Below are 26,761 nucleotides of genomic sequence, written 5' to 3'. Positions count from 1 at the left end.
TCCCTTTTTGAAGAATTGCTGGGGTGTGCTCACTAGATATGACTGGCTGTATGGTTGTGAGTACGAAAGTTTTCTTGGTAATCTGCAATGCGTAACATCATGGCCGAATCTACCGCAATTAGCGCAAGGTCGTGACCTAGGGTCTTGACACTCGGCCGGCAAGTGGTTTCTGCCACAGTACACGCATTCGACGTGTGGGTGCGTTGGTTGTCTCAACATATCCTGCAGTTTGGCTATCTCCATTTTTACCTCAGCCAAGTCTTGGTTTGTCTCAATGGCATTCCCTTTGTCCTAGGCCGTTGGACCTAATTGTTCACTAGAGGCTAATGCTCTCTCTGAACTCCGCGAGTTGGTCTCTTCTGAATTTGAGCTCCTGGAGCTCCGCTCTTTCAATTGGTCGTCTACTCAAATGGCCTCTTCAAACACCCTAGCTAGCGAGTCTTACTGCAAGCTTGAGTTGCCTGCTAAGGCCTTATACAGCTCCTCTCTTCGTATTCCATTGATAAACACAATGGACACCGCTCTTTCAGTAGGTCGTTTGCCCATGGGGATTCTCTTGAAGAGGCTCCTCACATGGGTGACATAGTTGCGAATATCCTCTTTCTCTTTCTGCTTGGCATTCATCAATCTTACTAGCAGATTGTCAGAGTATCCGGGCTCGGAGAATCTCATGATGAAGAGGTTTTTAAGGCCATTAAAGTCCGTTCGTTCTCCGGCATCTAGACTCATGTAGCAAGTCCTACCCTTATCGCCTAAGCAAAGCCCAAATGCTTGAGAGTGTTGAGTCAAGTCGGTGAGGCCATTGGCCTTGTAGACTTGCTCAAATTGCTCTATAAAGCTATATGGATCGTCGTGGGGTTGGTACTTGTCGAGTTGCTTTGCAACAATTGGGATTTTAGACTAGTCCTTAGAGCCTTGGTTTGCTCCTAATCCTGCTAGTAATGATGTCGCTAGTGTTGCATCACTCTGCTCCACTGCTGTGTTATCGAGCAGTCGCTTCATGAGAAGCTCACTCAAAGTCAAGTCTCCTTCCAGGGCTCTCTCATGATCTGTCTAATTCCCACCTACTAGGTTCAACACCCGCTATACCTCCTGCAATTCTGTGTTCTGCCTTAAGCTCCTAGCATGCTGGTCTTGGTTGTATTTTACTATGCCTTGCAGCGCCTTGTGTGGGCTAGCTTTCGTTCCTCTTCTAGGTCTGTTATGATGGCCTTTCCCATTCTACTGTGGTGCTCATATCGAGCATGCACATCGTAGCTACTTACTAGCTGCTGAATTGCCTCTGGAAAAACTCCTAAGTTGAGTTCCTTGTTCGGCCTGCAATCTGAGCTTTCCTCTGTCATGATCACGTTCTCGTGCTCCACCAAGCTGTCAATCAGTTGGTCAAATCCACTTCTCTAATGCTGCTTGCTTAGTCCTAATCTGTGCTTTGGTCGTCTGTCTATGTCTTAGGATCTTCTCCTATTGGTGGGTTCCTTGAGGTGTTTATCTAAGTGATTTCCTTGACTTATTGCATCCAATCCTCAATTTATCTCTACTCAGTGTGTGTGTGTTCTTTCCTGTGCACTTTACTCAATCAAGCTTTCACTTGTCCTTAAGTGTACTTCAAGTGTGAAAATTCAGGGTGAGTGTGAAAAACAAGTATTTAAGCGGCTTATGCACTCTCACTTCGTTTTAGGCCTGATAGGCTTGTTGACTCACTTCTGGCTGTCTTGTCAGCTAAGTTTTAGGGTTTCTCGTTGTGTTGTCTTACCCATTTTAGGTTTGTTCAGGGTCTTTGGCTCAGCTGGCTGTTGTTGCTAGGACTCTAGGTCTCGCAAAAGCCTACTCGACCTGCGAAGTGACTGCATCCTACGAATTTGCCTCTTCCCTACGCCAGAATTGAGTTCTACGCGCATCGGGAGGACTCACGAAGGTTTATGCAGCCAAACTCTAGCCGGGTCTGGTCTAACTTCTTGAAAATTTGGAAAAATCCTGACTCATCCCAACTCATCTGAATTGTAGCACCTGAGTGATGGATTCGGACGGACCGAGGGCCAATTGGAAGTTGTGGGCTAAGTGTGTTGCTCGAATGGGCCGAGTTGTTGTGGCCGAGGACCGAATGGGAAGTTCGGATAGGGTGACTCGGATGGGGTGATTTGGACGGGCCGAGGCACGTAGGCCAAGGGTCGAGTTTTGATATGGGGCCGAGTGGATTCATTCGGACGGGCCGAGAGCCGAATGGGGTAGATTGGCCGAGGGCCGAGTTGCGAGTGGACTGAGTGATATGCTCGGACGGGGTGACTTGAGTAGTGGGCTGAGTCGGTCGAGAGTAAGTGGGCCGAGGGCCAATTCTGGGACTCGACCTAGGAATCAGTCACTCGAACGAGCCAAACAGCGCATGACGACGGCAAGCAAAGACACTAATTTGCTCAAATCTTGCGACACATGCAATCATATCACACCAGAGCTTCTAGATCATTACCAAGGCATAAAGGGATGCTAGCTCAAGCATCCTCAAGCCTCCTCCATCTCCAAGCTCCATCCACCATAGCTGCGTACGCGAGAAAAGAGAAAAGAAGAGAAGAGAGAAGAAGAGAGAAGAGGAGATGGTGAAGAGCTTCACCCTCTTGATCCCTCACTCCCACACACTCACTCACTCCCTCACACTCTCACACTCCCTCTCTCAAGAGCACACACACAAGCAAGGTGAAGAGAAGAAGAGAAGAAGAGAGGACTCTTGTTAGCCACACACCAAAGAATGAGCTTCTCATTCACTTTTCAACTTTATATACAAAACCCTAAAATTCCATGGGCACCCATCCCTTTTTACATGATCGGCCATTGTGGCAAGGTCCCTTTTTCTAATTCCCTCTTCTTGCTTCATTCCCTAAGCCTATACCCGTCTATTCTTTTACAAATGGCACAGGAGGGAGCCTAGTGCTCTTTTACAAGAGTTTTTAGAGTTTTTGGAGATGCCTTTCATTTAAAATTGTGCTTTTTGCCTCAGCTTAGCTTTAGGGGTCACACAATGATAGCTAGAGTATCATTATGTTGTGGCAAAGAATCCTATGTTTCATGCAAAGACGAAGCACATAGAAGTGAATTATCACTTCATCCATCCAAGTGCTTGAGGGTAATAATTATAAGTGAATTATCACTTCATCTTTCCAAGTGCTTGAGGATATGTGCATTGGTCTTGTAAAAGTTCATAATGATAATAACTAGCAAAACAAGGATCTAATGAAAATGAGTGGAGCCACTTCAAATTGGGATAGCTAAGTGGCGAGAGTTGCAAACTTTCTCATCAAGACTCTTCCCTCATAGAACTTTGTATATTACAAGGAATTGATGGGCATTAGGTGAGGATACCTCACATGTATTTATCTCACACATTTTTTAATTCGTTTGTCTCTCTTAAAGGCACATTGGCATTTAAGTGGGAGGTTGTTAGGGTAAAGGCTAATGTAGCTAGTCGCCCATCTCGTTGATTAACCCTAACTATATATGTACATACTCATTCTTCATGTGATAATGATACGGCAATAAGGTGCTACTCACAAGAGAGCTATTGGAGGCACCACAAACATGTTACCTTTAACATGCTCTGTGTGTGTGTGTGTGTGTGTGTGTGTGTGTGTGTGTGTGTGTGTGTGTGTGTGTGTGTGTGTGTGTGTGTGTGTGTGTGTGTGTGTGTGTGTGTGTGTGTGTGTGTGTGTGTGTGTGATCTTCATTTTCCTTACTTAATGAACAAACCTTGTGCCACATATTGCATAGCAAGGCGGTTACTTTTGCTGTTGGAATTTGATTATAGTAGTGTAGGTGTAAGAAAGGGAAAAAAACATTATATTGTTGAGCATATGTCCCATGTAATGAGTGAAAATAAGGCAACTGGAATCAATGACAATCTTCTTGACTCTCACTTGTTCATGGTACAATGAAAAATGCAACTCTTTAAAGCCAATATAAGACCTTATTGGATAGACAACATTAATATGTAGATACTTAAAAATGGCTTACCTAATGCCCAATAGAGAAGTTAAACTCACACATCTCACTCTCTAGACTACATTTTATCAACTAATTGCAATTCAGTTACATTAATACATAATGCTCTACTACGAAGATGTGTATGTGAGCATGGTAGAATAGCATGAGGCCATTTTGATGCCAATACCACAACTCAAAAGGTGCTACAATCACAATTGTGGTGACCAACCCCCTTCAAAGACACCATTCATTTTCTCAAACATTGTTATAAGTGGCAATGCAGTAAGGTACCTTTAAAGAATAACAAAATGGAGCAGAAATTTGCATTGGCAAGATAACCTTTCAAAAAATGGGGAATTGACTTCATGGGTCCAATCAATCCTACAGCACAACACTCTCAAGCCTAATAAATTATTATTCCAACAAACTATATGACTAAATAGATGGAGACAAAAGCCACATGCAAAAGTGTTATTGCCACAACAGCTAAGTTTCTTTGGGAGCAATTCATATTATGATTCAACATTCATAGAAAATTATCTCCATATTATCAACAAGAAAATGGCCAAATGGAACTGACAAATAAAAAATTGATTACCATATTGAGAAATCACAAAACCTTGATTACCATATTGACAAAGATGTTTTGTAGATCACGAGCAAAGACACCAAACTCATGTTAAACTCTAGTCTTAAAGAATTCAAGTTGACCTACAATATCGCTGCCATTATGCACGTGGAGTCAGTCCCTATGTATAGGTGTGTAGGAGCAATGGGAAGGAAACAAAGCATAGGCCAAGTGCCTTACCGAATTTTCACTTTACAAAACTAGACAATTGGCCACCCATGCAGTGATTGTTGAAAAGGCTCCTTAAAATGCCTAGCTTGACAAACATATGCATCAAACAACCCACAAGGCTAGAGACTTAGTGCTACTATACTCACTCAAAGATCATTAAAAAAACATGAATTTTGGGAGATTTAGACCCTACTTTGTATAATCAACCTAATCAAAAATGTCAAATTGGAGACCCTAGAACACACAAGCATTGGAAACTTTAATGGAAGTCACATTAAGAAACACCAAACCCCAAGACACCATAAATATGAGAAACTCTTAAAGACTGCAAATTCTTTGGATGATATTGACACAATGCACAAAAACAATAGCAAACCAACAAAATCACGAAGCTTTAACAAACAGATGGTGATGGCTAGCGACCAGGGTCTGGGTGAGGAAATTATTCCAATTGCTTACCTTAGAATTAAACTAACCACTACCAAAAGGAAGACAAGATTGATGGTCTCATTGACTAAGGCTTTGATTTCAACATGTTGCCCTATTAATGTGGGAACGTGTTAGGCCAAACAAATATATATGCTAACCAACACACAACTTCATTCATATAGAGGCAAGATGTACCCTCTACTAGGCAAGTGGAAGCTCATGGTAACAATAGAAACTAAAGGCATTCATGCAACCTTTTATAATAGCGAGGACATTAGGCATTATATTTTGTTAGGCCAATCATTCAAATATTGAGCACAATGAAATGTTAACTATGTCAAATAATAGATTCAGTTGACACTTCTAGGATCCTAAATGATCTCCGCTTTTAATACAAGGGAGCTGCTGGAAGGAACGACAACAACTCATCAAATCAACCTAATTATCCATTCCTAGTAAGGAAAAGGAACATTTTCTGCAAGAGTTATTATAGGCTCAAGAAGAAGAGCTACAGTCAATTAGCCAAAATTCTAACCACTCTCACAAGATGCAAAGCAACCTCCAATGGCACCCAAAAAAATAGACAAAACCTACAAGAACACAACTAGAGCACCTATGCAACACAAAAGTAATAGGAATATCAAAAGGAGATAGTAAGCAATGTTGAGATGGATACCTAAGTTCTTTCTCAAGGCTCAAGGATACTAAGAGGGTAATAGCTAGATTGGGGTCCCCAAACTCACCAAACATGCCAATAAATTTCCCCATCATTAACAAGAAAATCTCAATGCAAGTCGACAATGAACTGTGCTATTAAAAACAAAAGGCCTAAAGATGCAACTAAGAAAACACAATCCAAAAATATTATTTGGGTTTATAGACCAAAGAAACCTAAAACATCTCCTATACATACATTGATCTCAAAAATGCAAGAAGGAGAATTGGTATCGGTTTTTTCTAAGGTACATCAAAAGCACAACTTTTCTCCCTATCCAAGCCTCCCAACAAAATGAAAAACTTGATTCTAAAAAATGATTAGAGTTTATTCTACCGTGATAACAAGCAAAGAAGCCGCAAATCTAACCAAGCACATACAACATGCAAAAAGTGGCAAATCCAATGCAAAAGAAGAAACGACTTTAGGAAATAGCCTATGGCAAATTAGTACAATGAAGGTATATTTGCCAACAATTCTAAAGCCAAATACAATCCAACATTCATTCTATCACATGACGATACAAAACCAATCTACCTACTATTGAACGCTTTGCCAAGTTAGATACTACATTCAAAATACTTGCCAAAGCTTATGAAATTATTGATTTGGAAATTGTGGATGACCAAATGCTTGAGATTCTCTCTCAAGAAAATTAAATGGAAGGGCATGAGCATGGCTTTGAAAAAAGCATGTCAATCTCGCAAGATGTGCTAACAATGGTACTCAAGAAAGCACTAGATCCCTAAGGTAAATAATCAAGTGGTCCCCTATGATAGAAATTTAAGATCAATTTGAGGTAATATCAATCCCTCTATGGAAATAAGCATGATAATTTTTTAGAATTCGTCAATTTACAGACAATATTCCATTTTAACTATAAATGAAGTCATTGCAATCATGCTTTGACAATGTGATGATGGCATACAATGGAAAGCTTTTGTAGGTGTGCCATATGGCACTCTCTTGGCCCCTCACAAAATGCTCCCATATATGGCACTCTCTCACCCCCCAACAAAACACTCCTATGCATCCATCCAACATCCCAAGAAAAAGTTTACATGCCTCTAAGAAAGAAGTCCCCACCCACACATGCCCTAAAATAAGTATTGCCAGCATTATAAAAGAAGTCCTACCTACATTTGACTAAAGTGGGTTGCACGCATTCTCGAAAGAAGACCAGCATGTGCCCATCTAGTGTCTCAAGTAGATCCCACACCCGCCTGCCATCTCTCCTTCCTCATCTAGCCCTACGTCTCATGTAGTAAGCCTCAACTTGTGTTACTTAGACCTAGGTCACCATTCAAGAAATGGAGTGCATTGCTCCACTTAGAGAAGGTATTAAACCCTCTATTATTGTGATGGATTGTTCCCACAACTTTGATTTCACCTTGCAAGTACACACACACACACACACACTCTCTCTCTCTCTCTCTCTCTCTCTCTCTCTCTCTCTCTCTCTCTCTCTCTCTCTCTCTCTCTCTCTCTCTCTCTCTCTCTCTCTCTCTCTCTCTCTCTCTCTCTCTCTCTCTCTCTCTCTCTCTCTCTCTCTCTCTCTCTCTCTCTCTCTCTCTCTCTCTCTCTCTCTCTCTCTCTCATAGGGAGAGAGAGAGTTAATCTCTTTTCTAAGAGAGAGAGATTTGAGGTGAACTAACAAGATGGGGTGGTGTGCACATTTTATTCACTTGGTTTCCTCCATTTGGCCCACCTTCCTAGTTTTTCTCAAAAGTTCTAGTATTGTGAAAAGGGAATATTCATTTTCAATTTTTAGATTGTGGCACCTCCCCAAGAAGAATTTCTAAGAAAGATAGATTTGAGGTGGACTAATGGGAGAGGGTTTAGTGTGCACATTTTATCCACTTGATTTCCTCCCTTTGGCCCACCTTCCTAATTTTCCTCAAAAGTTACGTAGTATTGTCGAAAGGGAATATTCATTTTCAATTTTTAAATTGTGGTAGCTCCCCAAGAGAAATTCCCTAAGAGGAATTAGTGTTTTGCCATGCTTAAAGGTGAGGGAGGAAAAATCATTTTCAAGTTTTAAATTGTGGTACTTCCCCAAGAAGAATTTATGTTTTGCCACATGTAAAGGTGATGGAAGACAAATTCAAATGTGAAACTCAAAATGATGACCTTTTGGATTTTAAAAATTGGTTTGTGCTAGCCACTTTTTCAAGGATGACGCATTGCATGACATGTGGCTTGGCCTCTATTGTGAATCTCAAAAATGACTATCTAAAGACCCATGTAACCCACCTGCTCATGTAGGGATTTGAACACTTGCTACCCGCTTAACCCTACAACTATGTCAAAGGTCACTCACATGTTGCCACATCAAAAATAAAAATTATAAACATATTTTTGTGATTTTTATTTTTTCTTTTTCTATAAAACCACCCTTGGCTTTGGCTCCAATACAATTTATACGCTCATCATGATATTTAGGCCTACCTTAGTGTCAAGATTATAAGTGATATTCCCTTAATCTATTCCTTACAATACCCTTTTTGAGTCCATATTTTCCCTAATACTCTCTTCCCCTCGACCTTCACCTTTCCTTGACCCATGTTTCTACCACTAGCTATGTGCCTCTATCTCTATATCATCTTTGTCTATGTAGCGCTACCCATACCCCCCAATTTGCTATTGTGAGCTCCATTTCATGTTTTGCTTCTTAAAATTTTTCCAGTACGATGTTTTGTTGTATTCCAATAATAGTTTATTCTCTCTCTCTCTCTCTCTCTCTCTCTCTCTCTCTCTCTCTCTCTCTCTCTCTCTCTCTCTCTCTCTCTCTCTCTCTCTCTCTCTCTCTCTCTCTCTCTCTCTCTCTCTCTCTCTCTCTCTCTCTCTCTCTCTCTCTCTCTCTCATTTTGTTTATTAAATTTGTAAATAATATTATGTATTATCATTATTAATTATAAATCTTTCTCTCTCTTTTATTAATTTTGTTTATTGGGGTCTTCCATAGGGCTTTCAATGTTTTGAGCCTTTGCACATTGACTCCTCAATTAGTAACATATTCTTCTTATTGAATTTTTTTTCTCTCATTCATCTTTTGATATGGTTGAGATATACATAAGTATATTATGCACTAATCTATTTATGGTATTGTAATATCACTATATGTAGGGATATTACATACATATTCATATACAAATATAGGTGTAAGTCAAATTTGTATGAGCAAATTGAAAAATCTTATTGATGATTTTTAAGAGGCTGATGTAAAGAAATTGCAAGAGTAATTGAAAGATTTCCAAGTGAAACTACATTTTGGAAGAGTAAGCTATTTTTACGATAATTGGTTTAGGAAAATGAATGTGTCTTAACCAAAAAATGTATATTTTTTTCTTCATTCATTTTTTCATATGGTTGACATATGCAAAATTGTATTATGCACTAAACTATTTATTGTTATATGTGTGTGTGTGTGTGTGTGTGTGTGTGTGTGTGTGTGTGTGTGTGTGTGTGTGTGTGTGTGTGTGTGTGTGTGTGTGTGTGTGTGTGTGTGTGTGTGTGTGTGTGTGTGTGTGTGTGTGTGTGTGTGTGTGTGTGTGTGTGTGTGTGTGTGTGTGTGTGTGTGTGTGTGTGTGTGTGTGTGTGTGTGTGTGTGTGTGTGTGTGTGTGTGTGTGTGTGTGTGTGTGTTTCTCATGTATTTGTATATAAATACATGTGTAAGTTAAATTTATGTGAGCAATGTGAACAATATCTTTGAGTTCATCTTGTATATATCTAAGAATAGTATTGAAAAAAAAATCTCTTGGCATATTTATAAGGCATGTTTATACATGTGTGAAGCTCTCTTTTATACACATTTATTTTGTTAATACATATTTCACGAATACTTATGCATAGCACAAAGGCTTACTCATTTAGACAAGCAATTCTATGAATTAGTAAATTACCATTTTACGTTTGTCTACTTGATGGAAACAACACACAAATGGATATTCCCACGATATTGTCATAGCATCAACAATCTACTTTGTTTTGTAAAAAAAACCTAAAGTTGGATGAATGTGTATTCACATTATTGGATTTTGGTGTAAAAGTGTTGCTTTCGAATAACCCACCATGTTCATGATGCCACATTATAAAGACTCCCTAACTAGAACTTGGTACTCCATGTGTAGGGCTTTAAATCTACAACTTGCTACTCTCAATACACAAGGAATCAACTTTTTTTTATTAAAAATAATTGGAGCAAAGGTTTGGGGTCTCTTACGATTGGTTTCTTTGTGCCTTAACTACTTATTGTGAGCCATAGAGCCAAAATACAATATCTTTGTGTAAACCCTCTTGCTATATGAAGTGGTGCCTTTGTATCCAAAGTGCCCTAACTACTACTAAAACCGATGCAAAGCACCAAGAGAATCTAGGTGCGGAACACCTATTAGCCTATTGAGCAAATCTACGTGGAGCTTTGTATGATGATGATTGGGATGAGATTTCTTATGGTGATTGGGATGGGGTTTCTTATAAAACCACTCATAAATCACGAACATAAGCATTGACAAGCTTTGTTGTTCACCTCACATGCATAATGTTATTATGTTTCTTGTAATGTACTATCCTTGCATAAGAAGCTATTTATAATTCATAGTTCTCTAACTACTATAAAAGTGAATGAATTTAGTTGACCATAAATATCTAGCAAGATTTTATTACTAGGAAGGATATGCACATTCTATGGATTCTTGCCTCTATTGATCTAACATTTACCAATGATCATCTCTCATCATCCAAGGTGTCCACTAACCTTTGCTAAGGCATCTAGAAACTTTTCATGGGAATAAATTGCTGAGATGACTTTTGCAAGAGAAGTAATGAAATTTTGTAACATGTATACATGCAGCTTTTCACTAAACCTAGAATACTATATTGACCTTCATATGCATGCATCTTAGCTAGAAACCACAAATTATGCATGAGAATTCTGGTAGCAAATCATGGTGGTCCTAATTGATATTGGTCACATGTTTACTATTTTATTGTGTGCATGTATGTGTATGACCAACATTTAATTTAATACTTTGTGAACAAGGTAGACTTTATGGTATACTTATCACTTGTTTGATAAGCTTGTTTTGCCAACTTTGTAATGCTTCTAAGATTGGAATATTCATAATGCTTAGACTAAGTTGATAGTAAGGCTAATTTGAAAAAGGCACAAAACATTTTAAGGTTGATTATAAACCCACATAAGGAAACCATATTAAATAACTATCATTTTAAATGTAAGAGGACTTTGACCTAATCTAGCCACTTAGTTTCATGATAAAATTGAGAGCCTAATAGCCTCATGAGTATGTGTGCAAAACATCTAAACAAATTATAAGACCTACCCCATCTCTCTCTCTCTCTCTCTCTCTCTCTCTCTCTCTCTCTCTCTCTCTCTCTCTCTCTCTCTCTCTCTCTCTCTCTCTCTCTCTCTCTCTCTCTCTCTTGTGTGCTTGCCCCTTCCCTACCCTCATGTCATTCTCCTCTCCTTGTGCCCATCTCCATCTCTAAAAGAAAACATTAAACAAGTTGCATGCTAAGGAGAGAAAGGTTGTCTACTAAAGATCATCTCATGGACTAAGGAAGGGTTAAGAAGGATCACAGAGAAGCATGGGTTTTGAGTTAGAGATTTGAATCTTTGAGAGAATTGCTTTTGTGCTATTGGCTATGAGGAGGTGAAACTTGCAAGTTGGTTGAGTTGTGCTCTCCCTTGCAAAGCGCATGTGTTGTTTCATTGCTAGAACTCATGGAATGCTATTTGAGATTCTTTCCCTCCTCATAGAGCTTCTATTCTATTGATTCATGGTTGAGGCAATGATTATGCCTCCCTTTTGGTTCATCCACAAATCATGGGAGTGGCATGCTTTAGGTTGTGACCTACAATGCTCTAATTAATCCATAGCAAGCAACTCCATAAGTTACATTAATTACATTTTGACCTATTAAGTCTTGAAACAAAAATCTAGACTTGGGGCTTTTTTTTCCTTTAATGTGTAAGCTGATAGATTTGTCAAGAATTAGAAGTGGTGGTTTTGATGTGCTTCTCTTAAAGCTAGTATACTTCATAGGTTTTTTATCATGTTTAATAGCTTTGGAGTGTTATTTGATACCCGATAAAGGCATCAACAAAGCATTATAATGATCTATCAAGCATGTCAAAAGATACGCATGTAAGAATGCAGACTAATCATTTAGATTGACCGCAAAATTTTTAATGATAGCACACTCAGATGTCTATTTGGGCCATTTATACGTGGAACTTTCATTTGAGTTGTTTTGAAGAGTTGAAGGTTGTATCTTGGACATTTAGTATCTTCCAAAATGTTCTAGAAGATATTAGAATGTTGTGGAAGATTACTTAAAGGATTCTAGAATGAAACTTTAATCCATACTTACATTAGTATTACTTGTCAGAACTTATATCAATAATGCTTATATCATCGATGGTATCATCATGCTTAGTGAAACTATACTCATGTCATTGCTTGTGTCATCTCCTATCTAGAAGCTTCACCTTAACATCCTTAACTCCAGTATAAGTAGGGAACTTGGGCTACAAGTCCTTGAGTCTTGCCAACACCAATTACAGATCCCATGCAGTAAGCCCACTCTAGTTCAAGCTCATGCTTTGCATCTCCAATTCTTATGTTGATTTATATTCACTCTAGTTGTGTACCAAGATCATGTCTTATGTCATTTATCTAATCTTGACATAAACATCATTGTGTCAATCTTGTATTAAGAAATATATTGTTATTCTCTACTTCTTATAATAAAGAATCAAGTTATTCTTCTTTTTCAAGGTATTCTATCATAAGTTGTAAGATGACAATTCTTGTCCTTGCTAAGTTATTATTTTCATAGAAAATTGGGTTGTGAACTATAACTTCACTCTTTGCATCATCATAACCAAAGGTAATGATTCAAGTATTGAAGAATGAAATAAATGTGTAATGTATAATCAAGTCATGCAAATAGACTCATTCCACCAAATGAGCAAGTTTTGAACCCTTGTCCCCTTAATCACATGCACCAACCTAATCGATGGCATAATCACTTTGCCATCCAATATTTCAACAGTGTTGGACCCTGTTTGTAATAGAATAATGCAACACTACTGGAGGATTCAACTTTATTGGCCCCTTTGCCCTACACCTCTCTTTTTTCCTCTTCTCGTCTTGCCCTTCCTAGCTCTTCTCCCTTCGCCATTCTCACCTTTCCTTACATCTCTCCTTCACCTCCCCCATTCCTTTCATCACCATCATTAAAAAATGAATTTTTTAAGCTTTAAGTATTGATTATTATCGTCTTCTTCACTAGTTCTAAGTAAAATCATAAGTTCAAAACTTCTAAACCAATACCAAACAAGATATATAGCACACAAAAAGTAAAATTTTAGTCACTTGTCACTTGTTTCAAGCAAACAATCCTAGGTGTCAAAAGTACCATAAATGAAGACTCCAAGAAACCTAGGACCTTAATAAGGCAATCACTCTCAAGTGCATCTGGTCTATGCATGATGGAATGCTTTTCAACAAATCAAGGATGTCAAGAGCATTCTGGCCAACTACTACCACTCAAATCATTCAAAACATTGTGGTTTGATTACAATTGCTTCAAAGAAAGAAAACCCTTAAGGTTGCCTAGGAGACATTAAAAGACCTTATTTTCCATCTCTTTTAAGGGTAGCTCTTTCCTTAACAAATATTTTCTTGCAATTTGTAGCGTGCAATTGCATTATAGAAGTAAAAAAGGTAACTATATCTTCCTTTCAGGATAGTTCTGTCCCCTCGGGGGGTGCATATTGATTTAGGATTTCTCCAAAGCCTTAGTAGAAACCTTGAAGACTTGACCAACTCCCTTGGCACCCTGAAATGCTCCCAAAACATCAAACTTACAGGAACTACCTCAGGCGAGTACTCCGAATTTTAGTAAATAGAATCAAATAGCCAACTTAACTGTTGGAAGTTTTCAAAATATCACCTTAGGCAAGTAAATAGAATCAAACAGCCAATTTAACTATTGGAAGTTAGGCTTCAAATGCATGTAATTCAATATGTCAGAGCTTTAGCATTTTCTTAAATACATCTGGTAACTCCCAACTTTCATGTGATTTGAACTCCTGCCTGACCAGTAATAGATTATGCTGGAGATGAGAACACATCCCAAATTGGGGTCCATGACTTGTTTCCTCGATAATGCACAATGTATGATTGCACAAGAAGATTCCTGATAATCTGAGAGATAGGTAAAGATGAGAGCTGCAATTGTTACTCCTTTTGGTGATGCTTGCAAAATCAGCCTTAAGGCAGAATGTGATTTTGGCTGCATTCACGACCTTCAATTGGTCAGGTTAGTGAATCAGTGGCCAGACGAATCATAGTTAATAAATGATGGAGCTGTCCAATGAACCTTTTTGGCTGCAAATTCATGACCTTCAATGGGTTAGGTTAGTGAATCAGTGGCCAGACAAATCATAGCCTAATAAATCATGGAGCTGTCCAATGAGCCTCCCATCCCAAAAATTTTAAATTTCCTATGCTTTGGTTATGATTGTGTTTCGTTGTCGTACAGTACTTCCTTCTAACCACTTTACTTTACCTGGCTGCTCAGTAGTAGTGGTATTTTCATGAGAAGATTTGGGCATGTTATTAGAAGACACCACAGGCGTTCCTGAAGACATAACCTTGGACGTGTACTTCTTTATACGCCATGCAATCAGGACACTAGAGCTAAGGCCCATTGTAGGCAGGACATACGCCATCATGCCCGACTTTTTATCATCCACCCTGATGTGGGTGGCTGCTCGTGTCAAGCTTCCAATGGAAGTGTTTTGAAGAATCATGGGAATGCACCCCAAGATTGATGGTAGCAGAAAATCAATACCATACCTAACATTTGTGGCAGCTAAACTATAGTTGATGACATATGATGGAATGGGAGAAAAGCGAGCTAACAACACAAACTTCCATCCATCTTGAGATACTCCGTCGCTTATCACACGAAAAAACTTGTTGCCCTGGACCCATTGGCGTGCTGATGGTGAGCTTTGAAATACAGTCCTACAGTCATCATGGACATGTTAGAATAGAGCAAAGAAAAAAAGTGCACAGTTAGCAAAACATTTCACTAAGCATAAATCATAAACTTCTAAGGGCTATTTTATAGTTATGCCAGGGCCCAGCATACTTCCTGACAACTGAAGAGAAACATTTTATTTGACTAGTGCAAAAGTAAATATGGAACGTCAACAAAAAAAGGATGTAAAAATGTACTAGGCTTCCCTGCTTAGATAAAGTCGCAATCTCGTTGGACAACAAACAAATACATGCTGGAGCCCTCAGTTTGAAGTCCCATCTACTAATACCTATAACAGCCAGACACAAACCACCTGATGAACAATCTGATTCTTCAAACAGACTTCCTAAAACACCACCACCCTTCCATAGACCAAATAGACATGTGATATTCAGGCATGATGTTATAGGGCCTTGACTTGCCTGACTTTCCTGTGACACAACCCACATTATAAATCTTTCCATATGTAGCATACTCCCACCACCTTCGAAACTCTAGAATGCCCTTCAACCTCAGCTGAACTTAGATGTGGTAGAAGGCCAGCCTAGCAAGTGACTAACAGCCAACAAACTATCTAGAAAGAGTCATTTGTATCAGCATAAGCTACAAAAGATGATCTATCTAGATGATCCTTGTTGGCCATCTCCTGGGCTACCAATTGATGCCCTTTGTCCCTTGGTATGGGTTTCCTAGACACGAATTATTACTTAAGACAATTAAGGTGATACACTTAGCACAGATGGGCCAAGGATTTCTTAGTACATTTATCCTAGGGATTTCTATTCGAAGACATTTTGTGCATTTTGGCACACCATCATTATGATAATTATTAATTAATTGCATTTTGATTTATTGTAGTTGAGTACATTGATTATCATCATTGTGATTGAGTGTTCCAGTGCTCCACGTCTATTCCTCTCTTGCACAATTACTGTCATTTGCAGCAAATTGCCCCTCTCCCAGGAACAGCTTCCACCACCACCATCTCCATCTGGGTAGCTCCAACTCAGTCATCAGCAGCTGCCGCTGCCTTGTTCATCTGTGCCACCTGTTCATCAGCTCCTGCTGCCACCCCCAGTACAAGAAGCACAACCCAGCTATGTTGCTTCCCTCACCAGCCTCTTCAGCGGCTCCAGTTGCTGCCAGGTCAGCAGCTCCTTGCAGATCCATCTTCATGTTCCTCTAACAGCAGCTGCACCGTCCCTGGCATTCCCTGCAGTACCACCAACTGCTGCCACCTTTGCCCATTCTGCTGCCTCTGCCCGGTCTGCCTGGTCTGCTTTCATTACTGTACAATCTCCTCTTCTTCCTTGCACTGCTGTCCACGCCTGGATACAGAGGACATCATAGTTTGTGGAAGATCTACATGTGCTGTCTGTCTTCTGCTAGCACCCTGTTTCTTCATCATCAGGCTGCATTTTCAGGGCAGATCTGCTCACCCATCTGCCACACTCCTCCATCAGACTGGTAACCTTCCTCCTCGTGCTGGCAACCTTCCTCTGTGTTCTGGCGACCATATTGCAGGCAGTCTTCATCTGTGTTTTGCTAGTCAGATGCCTTCCAGCTTCGTATATGGCTCCTTCCAGCAGTCTACAGCCTAGGCAGTGCTGCATTTGCTGTTTCAGACCTTGCTGCAGCTGCATTTTTGTCATCAGCAGGCTGCCCAGCTGGTTTCCTATCCCTGGAGCACGAGGTGATGGGTGGTCATCATCTTCATCCACTCCGACAGCCCCTGACGACTGCATTTCTCTCCCTCTACATCATCTACTTCAATATTCTACTGCCCAGAGGACTACGTTTCGCTCCCTCCACAGTGCAGATTCCCTTCAAGTACTACCACTTGATCAGCCCTGATCAGCCAGGACAATGCAACCATCTTAGATCTCAGCTTCATTGTATCAGAATGATTCACTATTCATTATTCTTTGTTCATCGTCTTCTTCACTATTTCTAAGTTTCTTTGTCTCAGCGTTTGCCATACATAGTGTGTTTCTCCTCGCAAACCCTATTGTCTCTCAACATGTATCAATGCATACCATCCCATCTTTCAACATGGTATCAAAGCAAAGGTGCTTAGAGAGCTAAAGTTCCTATTGTCTCTCAACATGTATCAATGCATACCATCCCATCTTTCAACATGGTATCAAACCCTATTGTCTCTCAACATGTATCAATGCATACCATCCCATCTTTCAACATGGTATCAAAGCAAAGGTGCTTAGAGAGCTAAAGTTCCTCGGCGAAGACAAGTTATGGGATTGGCAACACTTATAGATTCCCTCCTATTTCCATTGCATCATCAAGAGATACCGTTATCTTCTTCTCCTTCACACCCTCCCTCTACAGGTTTGGCACACCGATGCTATGGCTTCTCCAAAGATGGACGCACAAACCATTGGGTGCTCCTATTGCAGCAAGAATGGTCATTCCAACGCCTATTATCGTTATAAGAGTATATGCATCTACCTCCAAGCACTACTTATGATACCTCACCATTTTGGGCCACAAAAAAAATTCTACATCAGCTATCAAAGTTTCATGCTCAAGGCAATAAGGCATATACGTTGTGCACTAAGTCCTTGTGAACAAAAGGTGGCTCTAAGACCTTACAAGGTGATAAGTCCTCCAAACCACCAGAATGCACTACAGAGGTTTTCTCCACCTATTTTTGGGTCCACTGACTTCCACAGCCCATAATTATGCAATCCACTCCACTGAGAGACAATGATTGTTGGGTACTGTCTCCTCGACAATCCACTCCTCCAAGAGATGAAGGTTGTTCAACTCCTTCCATTCCTTCGGCTCCACAATCCGCTCCATCAAGAGACAACACCTATTACCCACTCATGGCTCCGCATGAACTATATGTTACCCCACCCTCTTCTACTTAGGTTCGAGGGGCCACTTCTGGGAGCTATTAGGCTTCTGTTCCATCATAGCCCTAAATACCTTCTTTTGCACCACTAATGGCACTTTCTTTGTCATCAAACACGTTAAACGCTGAGATCCATGAGTTTTTGAATTCAAAGGGGAATCCTATTTCTCCAACTTCAAAGGGGATCCCCCCTCATCATGTGGTCCTTTGCATACCTTGGCAAAAGGCCTTTGTATTCTTCATATTTCCTTGGATGGGATGATTAACATCAAGTTGCCATCTCACCTATTGATACCCAAGGTCTACAAATTCTACCTAGTTCGAGGCCTTGAATCATAGTAACATGGAATAGGGAACGGGAATGGGAATGGGAACGGGGACAGAGACGAAGACGGGATCAGGGACAGGGGACGGCTAAAAGCAAGGAACAGGGACGGGGGGTGGGACGCGGGAGGGAACGGCATACATAAATAGCATTTGAAAATGTATGCATGTGATGTGGTGGATGGATATGTGGGCATAGTAATAGGGGATGCCCATTTTCTAGCTTCCCATCCCAGTCCCATCCCCATGTTAGAGCCCCTCTCATGGTAACAGGGAATGGCAAATTGCAATTTTTTATTCTTGTCCTTGTGGGCCTGTTCCTATTCCCATCCCTATCCTCAAAACCAGTCCCATGTTACTATGTGTGTGGGTGAATGTATACTACCAAAGAACATACAAAAAAACCACCCCCTAAAAGACACCCACTCCAACAAAAAAAAAAAACTGTCAAAAACGTCCCCTAACAGGGAACGTGACAAAGGGACGGGGTAGGGAACGACCGGGACGAGGGGACGGTTGTTGGGGACAGGATAGGGGATGTCCTCGTCCCATTTTGGCATCCCCATTCGGCCCATCCGTTCGGGACGGTGTTCTCGCATTCCGGGGTCTCAAAACGGCCGTTCCCTGTTACTATGCCTTGAATGTTTCAACCATGACTTGGTGGCTAGGCCTTCATACTCTTACCAACATGGAGCCTATTGTTCTAACTTATATATTTCCTTTCAAGTCAAATACTTGGATTACAAGGTTGATCATCTCTCTCTCTTTTTTTTTTTTTCGTAAATCATCTCTCTCTCTCTCTCTCTCTCTCTCTCTCTCTCAGGGCACTTTTTTGGGCTTGAAAGGGGATGTTGAGAAACCCTAGTCATTAAGTGCATTAGATTTTCTTAATTCCTATTTGGTTTCCATTTACAACCCAAAAAGGCTGTGTGCCACATATTTTGGGTGCCACCCTAGATAGTTCATACCTATAAATAGCGCATGGGATTCTATTACTCTACAATCTCTTCTTCTTCCTTCCACTATTGTCCACACCCCGATACAAGGGACATCTCTGTTCATGGAAGATCTACATGTGTTGTCTATTGCTAGCGCCATGTTCCTTCACCCTCACGCTGTGTTCTCAAGGCAGCTCTAGTCGCCCAACTACCAAATTCCTCCAAGCTAACAAGCAACTTGTTACTCATGCTAGGGCCTTCATCTATTTGCTTATGATTGTATTCCATGCAATCTTCATCTACTTTTGTTGTTTAGCTGCCTTCTTTGTACATGGTTCCTTCCAGCACTCTACAATCTAGGTAGTGCTATGCTTGCAATTTCAAACCTTGCTGCAGCTATTTTTCTGTCATCAACTAGTCACCCAACTAGTTTCCTACCCCTGAAGCATACACTGATTGTTGGTCATCATCTTCATCCACTCCAACAACCCCTAAGGCATGTGTTTCACTCCCTCTATAGTTGTCCTTCCTTCTACAACATCTACTTCGATAATCTATTGTTCAAAGGATTGCATTTCGCTCCCTCCATAGTATAGATTCCCTTCATGTCTACCACTTGATCAGCCAAGACATTGCAATCATCTTAGAGCTCAGCTCCATTGTATCAACATGATTCATTCAGCATAACTCAGTGCTACCATCTCTTGACATGGTATTGTGAAGAAATACCCTAATGCAAAAACATAAATTAAAGCGTACAACAAAGCATAAACTCAAAAGAACACATTTCCAGTTAAGGGTAACACAAAGACAATGCACACAGTGAATCTGAATGAATGAATGAATGACTAATGAATATACAATGCTCATCCAGCAAACAAACCGTGCAAGAATGAAAACTGTACCCCGAACTCTCATGTCTCGAGGACTCAAGCAAAGGTGCTGAGCAGGAGAGTATGTTGTACTCCTAAGGGATCCCAAAACACAGCAAAGGTATCCTCCAAGAGTTGACCACCACCAAACGCAACCAAGAAGGCCATGTCTGATATGGACAAGCAGTGGTTGAGAGAGAAAACTGCAAATGCAGCCTCTAGGAGCAGGGCGACATGCAGAAGAGCACCAAGGAGTGATAAACACAGGAAATAAAGAAAAAAGCAGCCAGCTGGTATCAAACGCAGCCTTCTAGAGGAGTCAATACAGATGGGGAAGACATGTGAGCAACAAATGCAGAAGATGATGCCGTCAGGCTGCAAATGCAAGTGCTCAAAGGTGGGCAACACCTGGCAACACATTTTGGAGGTGTTCACCGTGATGACAAGGCTGGAAACAAGCACCTAATGCATGTAGACAGCAATGGGCAGCTTCGATTGACATGTCCTCCGCAAACAAGGCATAGGCAAGGAAGCTAGAGGGCCTGAAACCTACAAAAACGAGATCAAGACTGAATGGAAAGCAATCGGCCTATTCATAGAAAGTTTCAGAACCTCGTACCACGCACCATTTTAAAACTCTCTCAAACATGCACCAAATTAGGGATTTGATTCATTAAGCATTTTTGAGCTGTTTAAGAGCCTAATTTAACATGTAGTGCTTATTTTAGCTCAACACCCCCTCTCAGGCCTAAAAATCTGAGCAAGAAAGAAAGGCCAACCCGAAGCCTTTTTTTTTTCTTTTTATATACTTTTACCTCAAGGCATCCCACCCCAAAGCAACCAAGTCATTGGACAAAGGGTGTGTTGGAGCTCAACTGAATGCAACAAAAGTTCGAGCAGAGTGAGCATGAGAGTTTGACGGCTGGTGAGAGTGAGTCAGAGATAGAGCAGAGTGAAAGTGCGATGCGATATGAGTGTACCAACAACGTGTTGGTACACAAAGAATAAAATGTATTTATACTTAGGGCACGTAAGGGTGCATTCACATGTACAGCTAAATAATAACGTACTATACACGGAAGGTTAAACGAGGCCTTTATCTCAACAACCTCCCACTTAAAGGTCCGAAGTGAACCTCTAACCAACTCCCACTAGTCGTATGCAATGCTAGTGTTGAGCTTTGCTCAGACATTTTGTGAGAACATCTGCAAGGTTGTCCTATGTTTTGATCTTAGTCAATGTGATTTGACCATCTTCCAAAATCTGTCTAATGAAGTGATATCGCACATCTATACGCTTTGTGCGTGAATGATACATGGCATTGTTAGCCACATACACAGCACTCTCGCTATCACATCCCAAAACTGCAATACCCATAGACTTGCCGAGATCCTCTACAAGTCTGCTCAACCATATAGCTTCCTTAGAAAGTTCAGTAGCTGATATGTATTCAGCTTCAATGGTACTCAATGCAACGATGTTCTGCAGCCTGGAACTCCAAGAAACAACCCCACCAGCAAAACTGTAAAGACATACCCATTGGTGAACCTACGAGTGTCCAAGTCACCTGCCATGTCTGCATCACAATAACCCTGTAAACTAAGTGTACCCTGCCCATAGCAAATACAATTTCTTTGTGTACCCTTTAGGTATCTCGAAGAATACACTTAACAGCCTCCCAATGTGTTTTGCCAAGATTTGACATAAACCTGCTAACAACTTCCACTACATGAGCAATGTTTGGACAAGTAGCAACCATAGCATACATAAGAGAGCCACAAGCTCATGCATAAGGGACTCCCTTCATAGCATTTGCTTCCACGTCATCTTTTGGATTGTTAGCTTTACTAAGCTTAAGATAAGGAGATAAGGGTACCCCAAAAGGCTTCGCTTCAGTCATGTTAAATCTGCCTAGTACCTTCTCAATGTACTTTTCTTGAGATAAAAACAACAATTTTTGTATTCTATCTCTACGAATCCTCATGCCCAAAATATGCTCTGCATTTCCCAAATCTTTCATGGAGAAAGTTGATTTCAGCTGATTTTAGAGAGCATCCAAGCTAGTCTTTCTTTTCCCAGCTAGCAACATATCATCCACATACAAAACAAGTATGATGGGGCTACCATCTGTATCCTTTTTCATGTACAAACAATGATCTGCATGGTTGTGTATAAACCCATGAGATAGCATAAAAGTTCAAACTTTTTGTACCACTGCCATGGTGCTTGCTTCAGCCCATACAGGCTGCATTTTAGATTACACACCATCTGCTCTTTTTCAAGGACTACAAAGCCCTCGGGCTGTTTTATGTAGATTTCCTCATCAATGTCACCATGCGAGAAAGCTGTTTTTACATCCATTTGATACAGCTCTAAGTCCAATACAGCAATGAGAGCAAAAAGCACACGTAGAATGATTATCTTCACAACAGGTGAGAAGACCTCTTGGAAGTCAATCCCTTCCTTTTGTGCATACCCTTTGGCAACTAGCCTTGCCTTGTACTTGGGTTTCCCATCAACCATCTTTACTTTGTACACCCATTTGTTTGGAAGAGGCTTCCTTCCTTTGGGCAACGACACAAGATCCCAAGTATCATTTGCATACAAAGATTTAATCTCTTCTTCCATAACTAGGTTCCACTTACTGCTGAACTCCCATGACTTGGTCTCTTTGTATGTAAGAGGCTCACCCTCATCTATAAGTATTACATAATGCAAGGAGGGGTCAAACCTATGCGATTGCCTTCTTGCACGTGTAGACTTGCGTACCCAATGATCAACATTTTCAGGAATTGGGTCTACATCTGAAAATATATTATTTTCAACATTGATTGGTTATTGTAAGCCATTTTCAGCATGTTGTTCATGCTGTACAACACCTTCATTTTCATTACTTGCACCTGCATTTTCATAATCAACGAGCCTATCTTGTTGTCCATGACCTCCTTGTGCTCCTATTTGTTGTCCATCATCATCAGGCTCGAAAATAACTGGCGGATCATCAGTTTCAGCCTGTGGTACAGCACTATGAGGCTCATTTTCTGAAGTAATAGGTGGCTGCAAATTCTGAAATTTGACCTTTTTCATATCTTCATTAGAGGCTAAAGTACCTTTCAGCAATTTTGCCTCGTTAAACACAACATTGCGGCTGTAAATTTTCTTGGACTGAGGTAACCACACTCTGTAGCCAAATTCACCCTCATCACAATAGCCCATGAAAATACCTTTGGTGGATTTTGGGTGAAATTTGTTCCTCAGCTCATCTCTAACATGCACGAAAGCATCACAGCCAAATATGCGTATATGGTCATATGAGGCCGATTTGCCAAACCAAACCTCCTCAGGGATGCCATTACTTAAGGACTTGTTTGGAGAGCGGTTGCAAATGCGAATTGCGGTTTTGAGTGCCTCTCCAAAATTCATGAGACAAATTAGCAGTGAACAGCATGCACTGCACTCTTTCACATAAAGTCCTATTATATCTTTTAGCCACCCCATTTAAAGAAGGGTTGTAAGGGGCTGTAAGCTCCGTCTTAATTCCATGCAAGTCACAAAAGGACTTGAATTCAGTAGATGTAAACTCACCCCCATTATCAGTTCTCAAGCATTTCAGCTTTTTACTTGTCTGAGTGGTCACAAATGCATAAAAAGCTTTAAAAACAGCAAACACTTACTTTTCTTTTTCAACAGGTGTACCCAAATCTTCTTGGAACAATCATCAATAAAGAAGACAAAATATGCAGCACCACCCAACGATTTCGCGGGCATACTACATACATCAGAATGCACTAAGTCCAAGACATTGGACTTACGAGAGACACCAGAGTAAAATGAATTTTTTATTTGCTTTCCAAACTAGCACTCATTACAAAAGTCAAGTTTAGAGCCTTTTCCATCAACCCTCTTCGGAGAGGTAAGGACAGAAAGTCTTTTTTGGCTCATATGGCCTAATCTCTTATGCCATAACTCCAAGTGACTGTAAATTTCAGCAACTGCAAGAAACTTGCCATTCAAGGCTTTACAGTGCAAACAATACAAAGTGCCATTCTTGGTTCCCTTTGCAATCAACATGGAACCCTTTTCCACTTTCCACAAACGGCCACCAAACAGTGTAGTGTAACCATGCAAGTCAAGCTGACCAATAAATAATAAACTCTTTTTAATGCCAGGCACATATCTGACATCTTTCAACACAAGCTCTTGCCCATTATCTAAAGACAAGTGTATAGTGCCAATCCCATCAATGTTGCAAGCATGGTTATTTCCAAGATATACCTTTCCATATCTGCCTGCATTGAACATAGCAAAACACTCCAAGCAAGGAGTTACATGGAAAGAGGCACCAGAGTCTACAATCCAAGTTTGAGTGACACCATCATCAACTGACAAAAGTGCATCAATCACATCAGCCTTGGTAATCTGCATATCCTACATGTGACATACAAGGACATCATAATTAACCGCACATAATACATCAGCCTCTGTATCTAAAAGCTCCTCTATGATCACACTAGAGGCCGCATTGGCCTTTTCCTTGCCTTTGATTGCCTCAGATGCATCTGTCTTATCCTCCTTTTTCTTATCTCTTGCATTCTTCTTTCTCTCTTGTTCCTTCTTGTAATGCCTGCAATCAGGTTTCTTGTGGCCCTTCCAACTAAAGTGATAGCAAGTAATGTTACTCTTTTTCTTTCCTTTGCTCTTGCTCATGTTTCTTTGTCCTATATTTGCATTTTTCTTTTCAGCCCTACCTCTCATATTATAAGCTAAGTTGTTACCTTCCCCACTAAACATACATCTAATTTCTTCATTCAAAATTGAACCCCTCACTCCATCATATGAGAGATTGGGGTTATTGCTAAGTGAAACATGTTGGATGTAAAGTCCCTTCATCTATGTATATAGTCATACGAGTGAGAACACACCCTTATTGTACCCTAACATATAAATACATTCTTTTATTCTTTGTGTACCATCACGATCTGGTACAGCTATCTCTGCGCTCACTCTCTCTAACTCTCAACTCTGCAGCTCGCGCCTCAAATCTTGCACTTCGTTGCGCACTCTCTCCCCTTCAAACTGGTATCAAAGCATTGGTAACGGTGTTCACGCTTCCCAAGAAGTGCGAATCAGGTTTGCATAGGAGAAGAAGCTTGCTTTTGCACAGCAATCGACAGTTGAGGTGACATGTGTACAAGTGTTAGGTCGCAAGACAGGCAGTTGCGTAACAGGCAAGCAGCGGTCGACAGGTGACAAGGCAATCCTAGCAGACGGCAGACGACACGCTGTAGACGACGTAGGGGCTATAGGTGATGCGCGATCAATCGACAAACAATCCTGCACGTGCACAACTAGGAAAGCGTCTCAGTGCAGGCCAAGTCTACGGCAGACTGACATCCGTTTGACGAGCAAGTCAACGGCCATTTTTTAAATCAGAAATTTTGGGTTATTTTCTATCCTCTCTTCCAGGTCACACGCACAAGCACAGTGCGCAGATTTGTGCAGATTTAGGCCCAAAAAACTGGGGCTTTTCCAAATTTAGTGTTGTTCATGCATAATTGAGACATCTGCATCAAAAATTGCAAACATTGTGCGCGTTTAAATTGGGGACTTTACCAAATTTAGTAAAATTTTACTCATTTAAGTAAAATTTCTCAACATTGACCCATAAAATTTTGGGATTTTGCTGTATTGGTGAAATTTTGTTCAGCTGAGTCAAATTGGCTGACATTGGTGCACATTTGCACCCAAGAAATTTGGGGCTTTTGTAAAATTTTGTGAACTTTTGCTAATTTTGCCCGTTTTATGATTTCAAGAACATGTATTAATGCAATCGAGGCAGATCAATCAGTAAAATTTTGGGGCTTTTGCCAAAATCTGTGGATTTTGGCAAAGTTAATGCATAAAATGCACTTTGGGAATATTAATGAAGCAATCTTGTTGCCATGAGTAGGGTGATTTGAGCATTTTTTATCTCCTGCTTGAGCAATTTTGGAGAAATTGCAGAGATTTCTTGGTGTTTTGTGTATCAGAAGTTGATATGAGCGCATATGTATGCAGTACACATGTTAGGCAGCTCCCATTGAGTTGTTGTATTGCTGATTATTCATGTTACAACAGTCTTAGTGATCATTTGCAGATCTGGGATTGTCGCAAATGTATTTTTTTGGTGATATTGCTGAAGTGGGAGTTACTTGGCAATGATGTATGCATTTAATGTATGCTGAAATTGCAGTTATACTACTGAAAGTCATTCGTTCTACTGCTATACATGTATTTGGACTGAATCTTGCTATTATTTGCTGAAAATTTGGGCTGAAATCAGCTGAATACTCAGCTCATTTTAGTTGTCATTAATTGCAGCATTGAATTTCTGGTGTCTTGCTGAAAAATGGCTGCAAATGCTTCTAGCAGCAGTGACACTAAATCCCTCTTTTAAATCAAGAGGTTTGATGGCATTGGCTTTTGTGGAAGGATAGGATGCAAGGCATTTTGTTTCTCAAGGACTCTGAAGATGCTCTCTTGGAGACTGAAGCCTGCAACTATGACAGATGTGGATTGAGCTAGACTTAATAAGAAGGTCATTGCATACATTAAGATGGCAGTGTCTGATGATGTACTTACAATATCAAGCGTCTTGATACAGGTTATGCTATATGGAGAAAGCTTAAGGATACTTATGAAAATACTACTCCTGTGAATCAAGTGCATCTTATGCGTAAACTTGTGAACATGGAGTTGGATGAGTCTAAGCCAGCATCTGAGCA

General features: G+C 40.4%; 1 protein-coding gene across 2 annotated transcripts in view; it reads right to left on the bottom strand.

Annotated features, from left to right (window-relative positions):
* Positions 1-13,569: 13,569 nt before the first annotated feature.
* Positions 13,570-26,761, bottom strand: part of LOC148011070 (SNARE associated Golgi protein family) — a 57,838-nt gene continuing 44,646 nt past the window's right edge. Inside the window, exons 2-3 of one of the 2 annotated variants that reach the window (XM_087671964.1) lie at positions 14,512-14,972; positions 13,570-14,330 (exon numbers count right to left, since the gene is read on the bottom strand). In XM_087671964.1, coding sequence (XP_087528090.1) covers positions 14,272-14,330; positions 14,512-14,972 — 520 coding nt within the window. In that variant the 3' untranslated portion in view covers positions 13,570-14,271. Of the gene's footprint in view, positions 14,973-26,761 lie in introns of both variants that reach the window. The other variant, XM_087671963.1, reaches the window with a different exon arrangement.

This window comes from Lygodium microphyllum, chromosome 29 (genome assembly GCF_053477565.2).
Source record: "Lygodium microphyllum isolate KBCC chromosome 29, Lygodium_microphyllum_v1.1.10, whole genome shotgun sequence".
Classification (NCBI taxonomy): domain Eukaryota; kingdom Viridiplantae; phylum Streptophyta; class Polypodiopsida; order Schizaeales; family Lygodiaceae; genus Lygodium; species Lygodium microphyllum.
The sequence above is the reverse complement of the archived record's forward strand: the minus strand, read 5'-3'. Positions and strand labels throughout refer to the sequence as shown.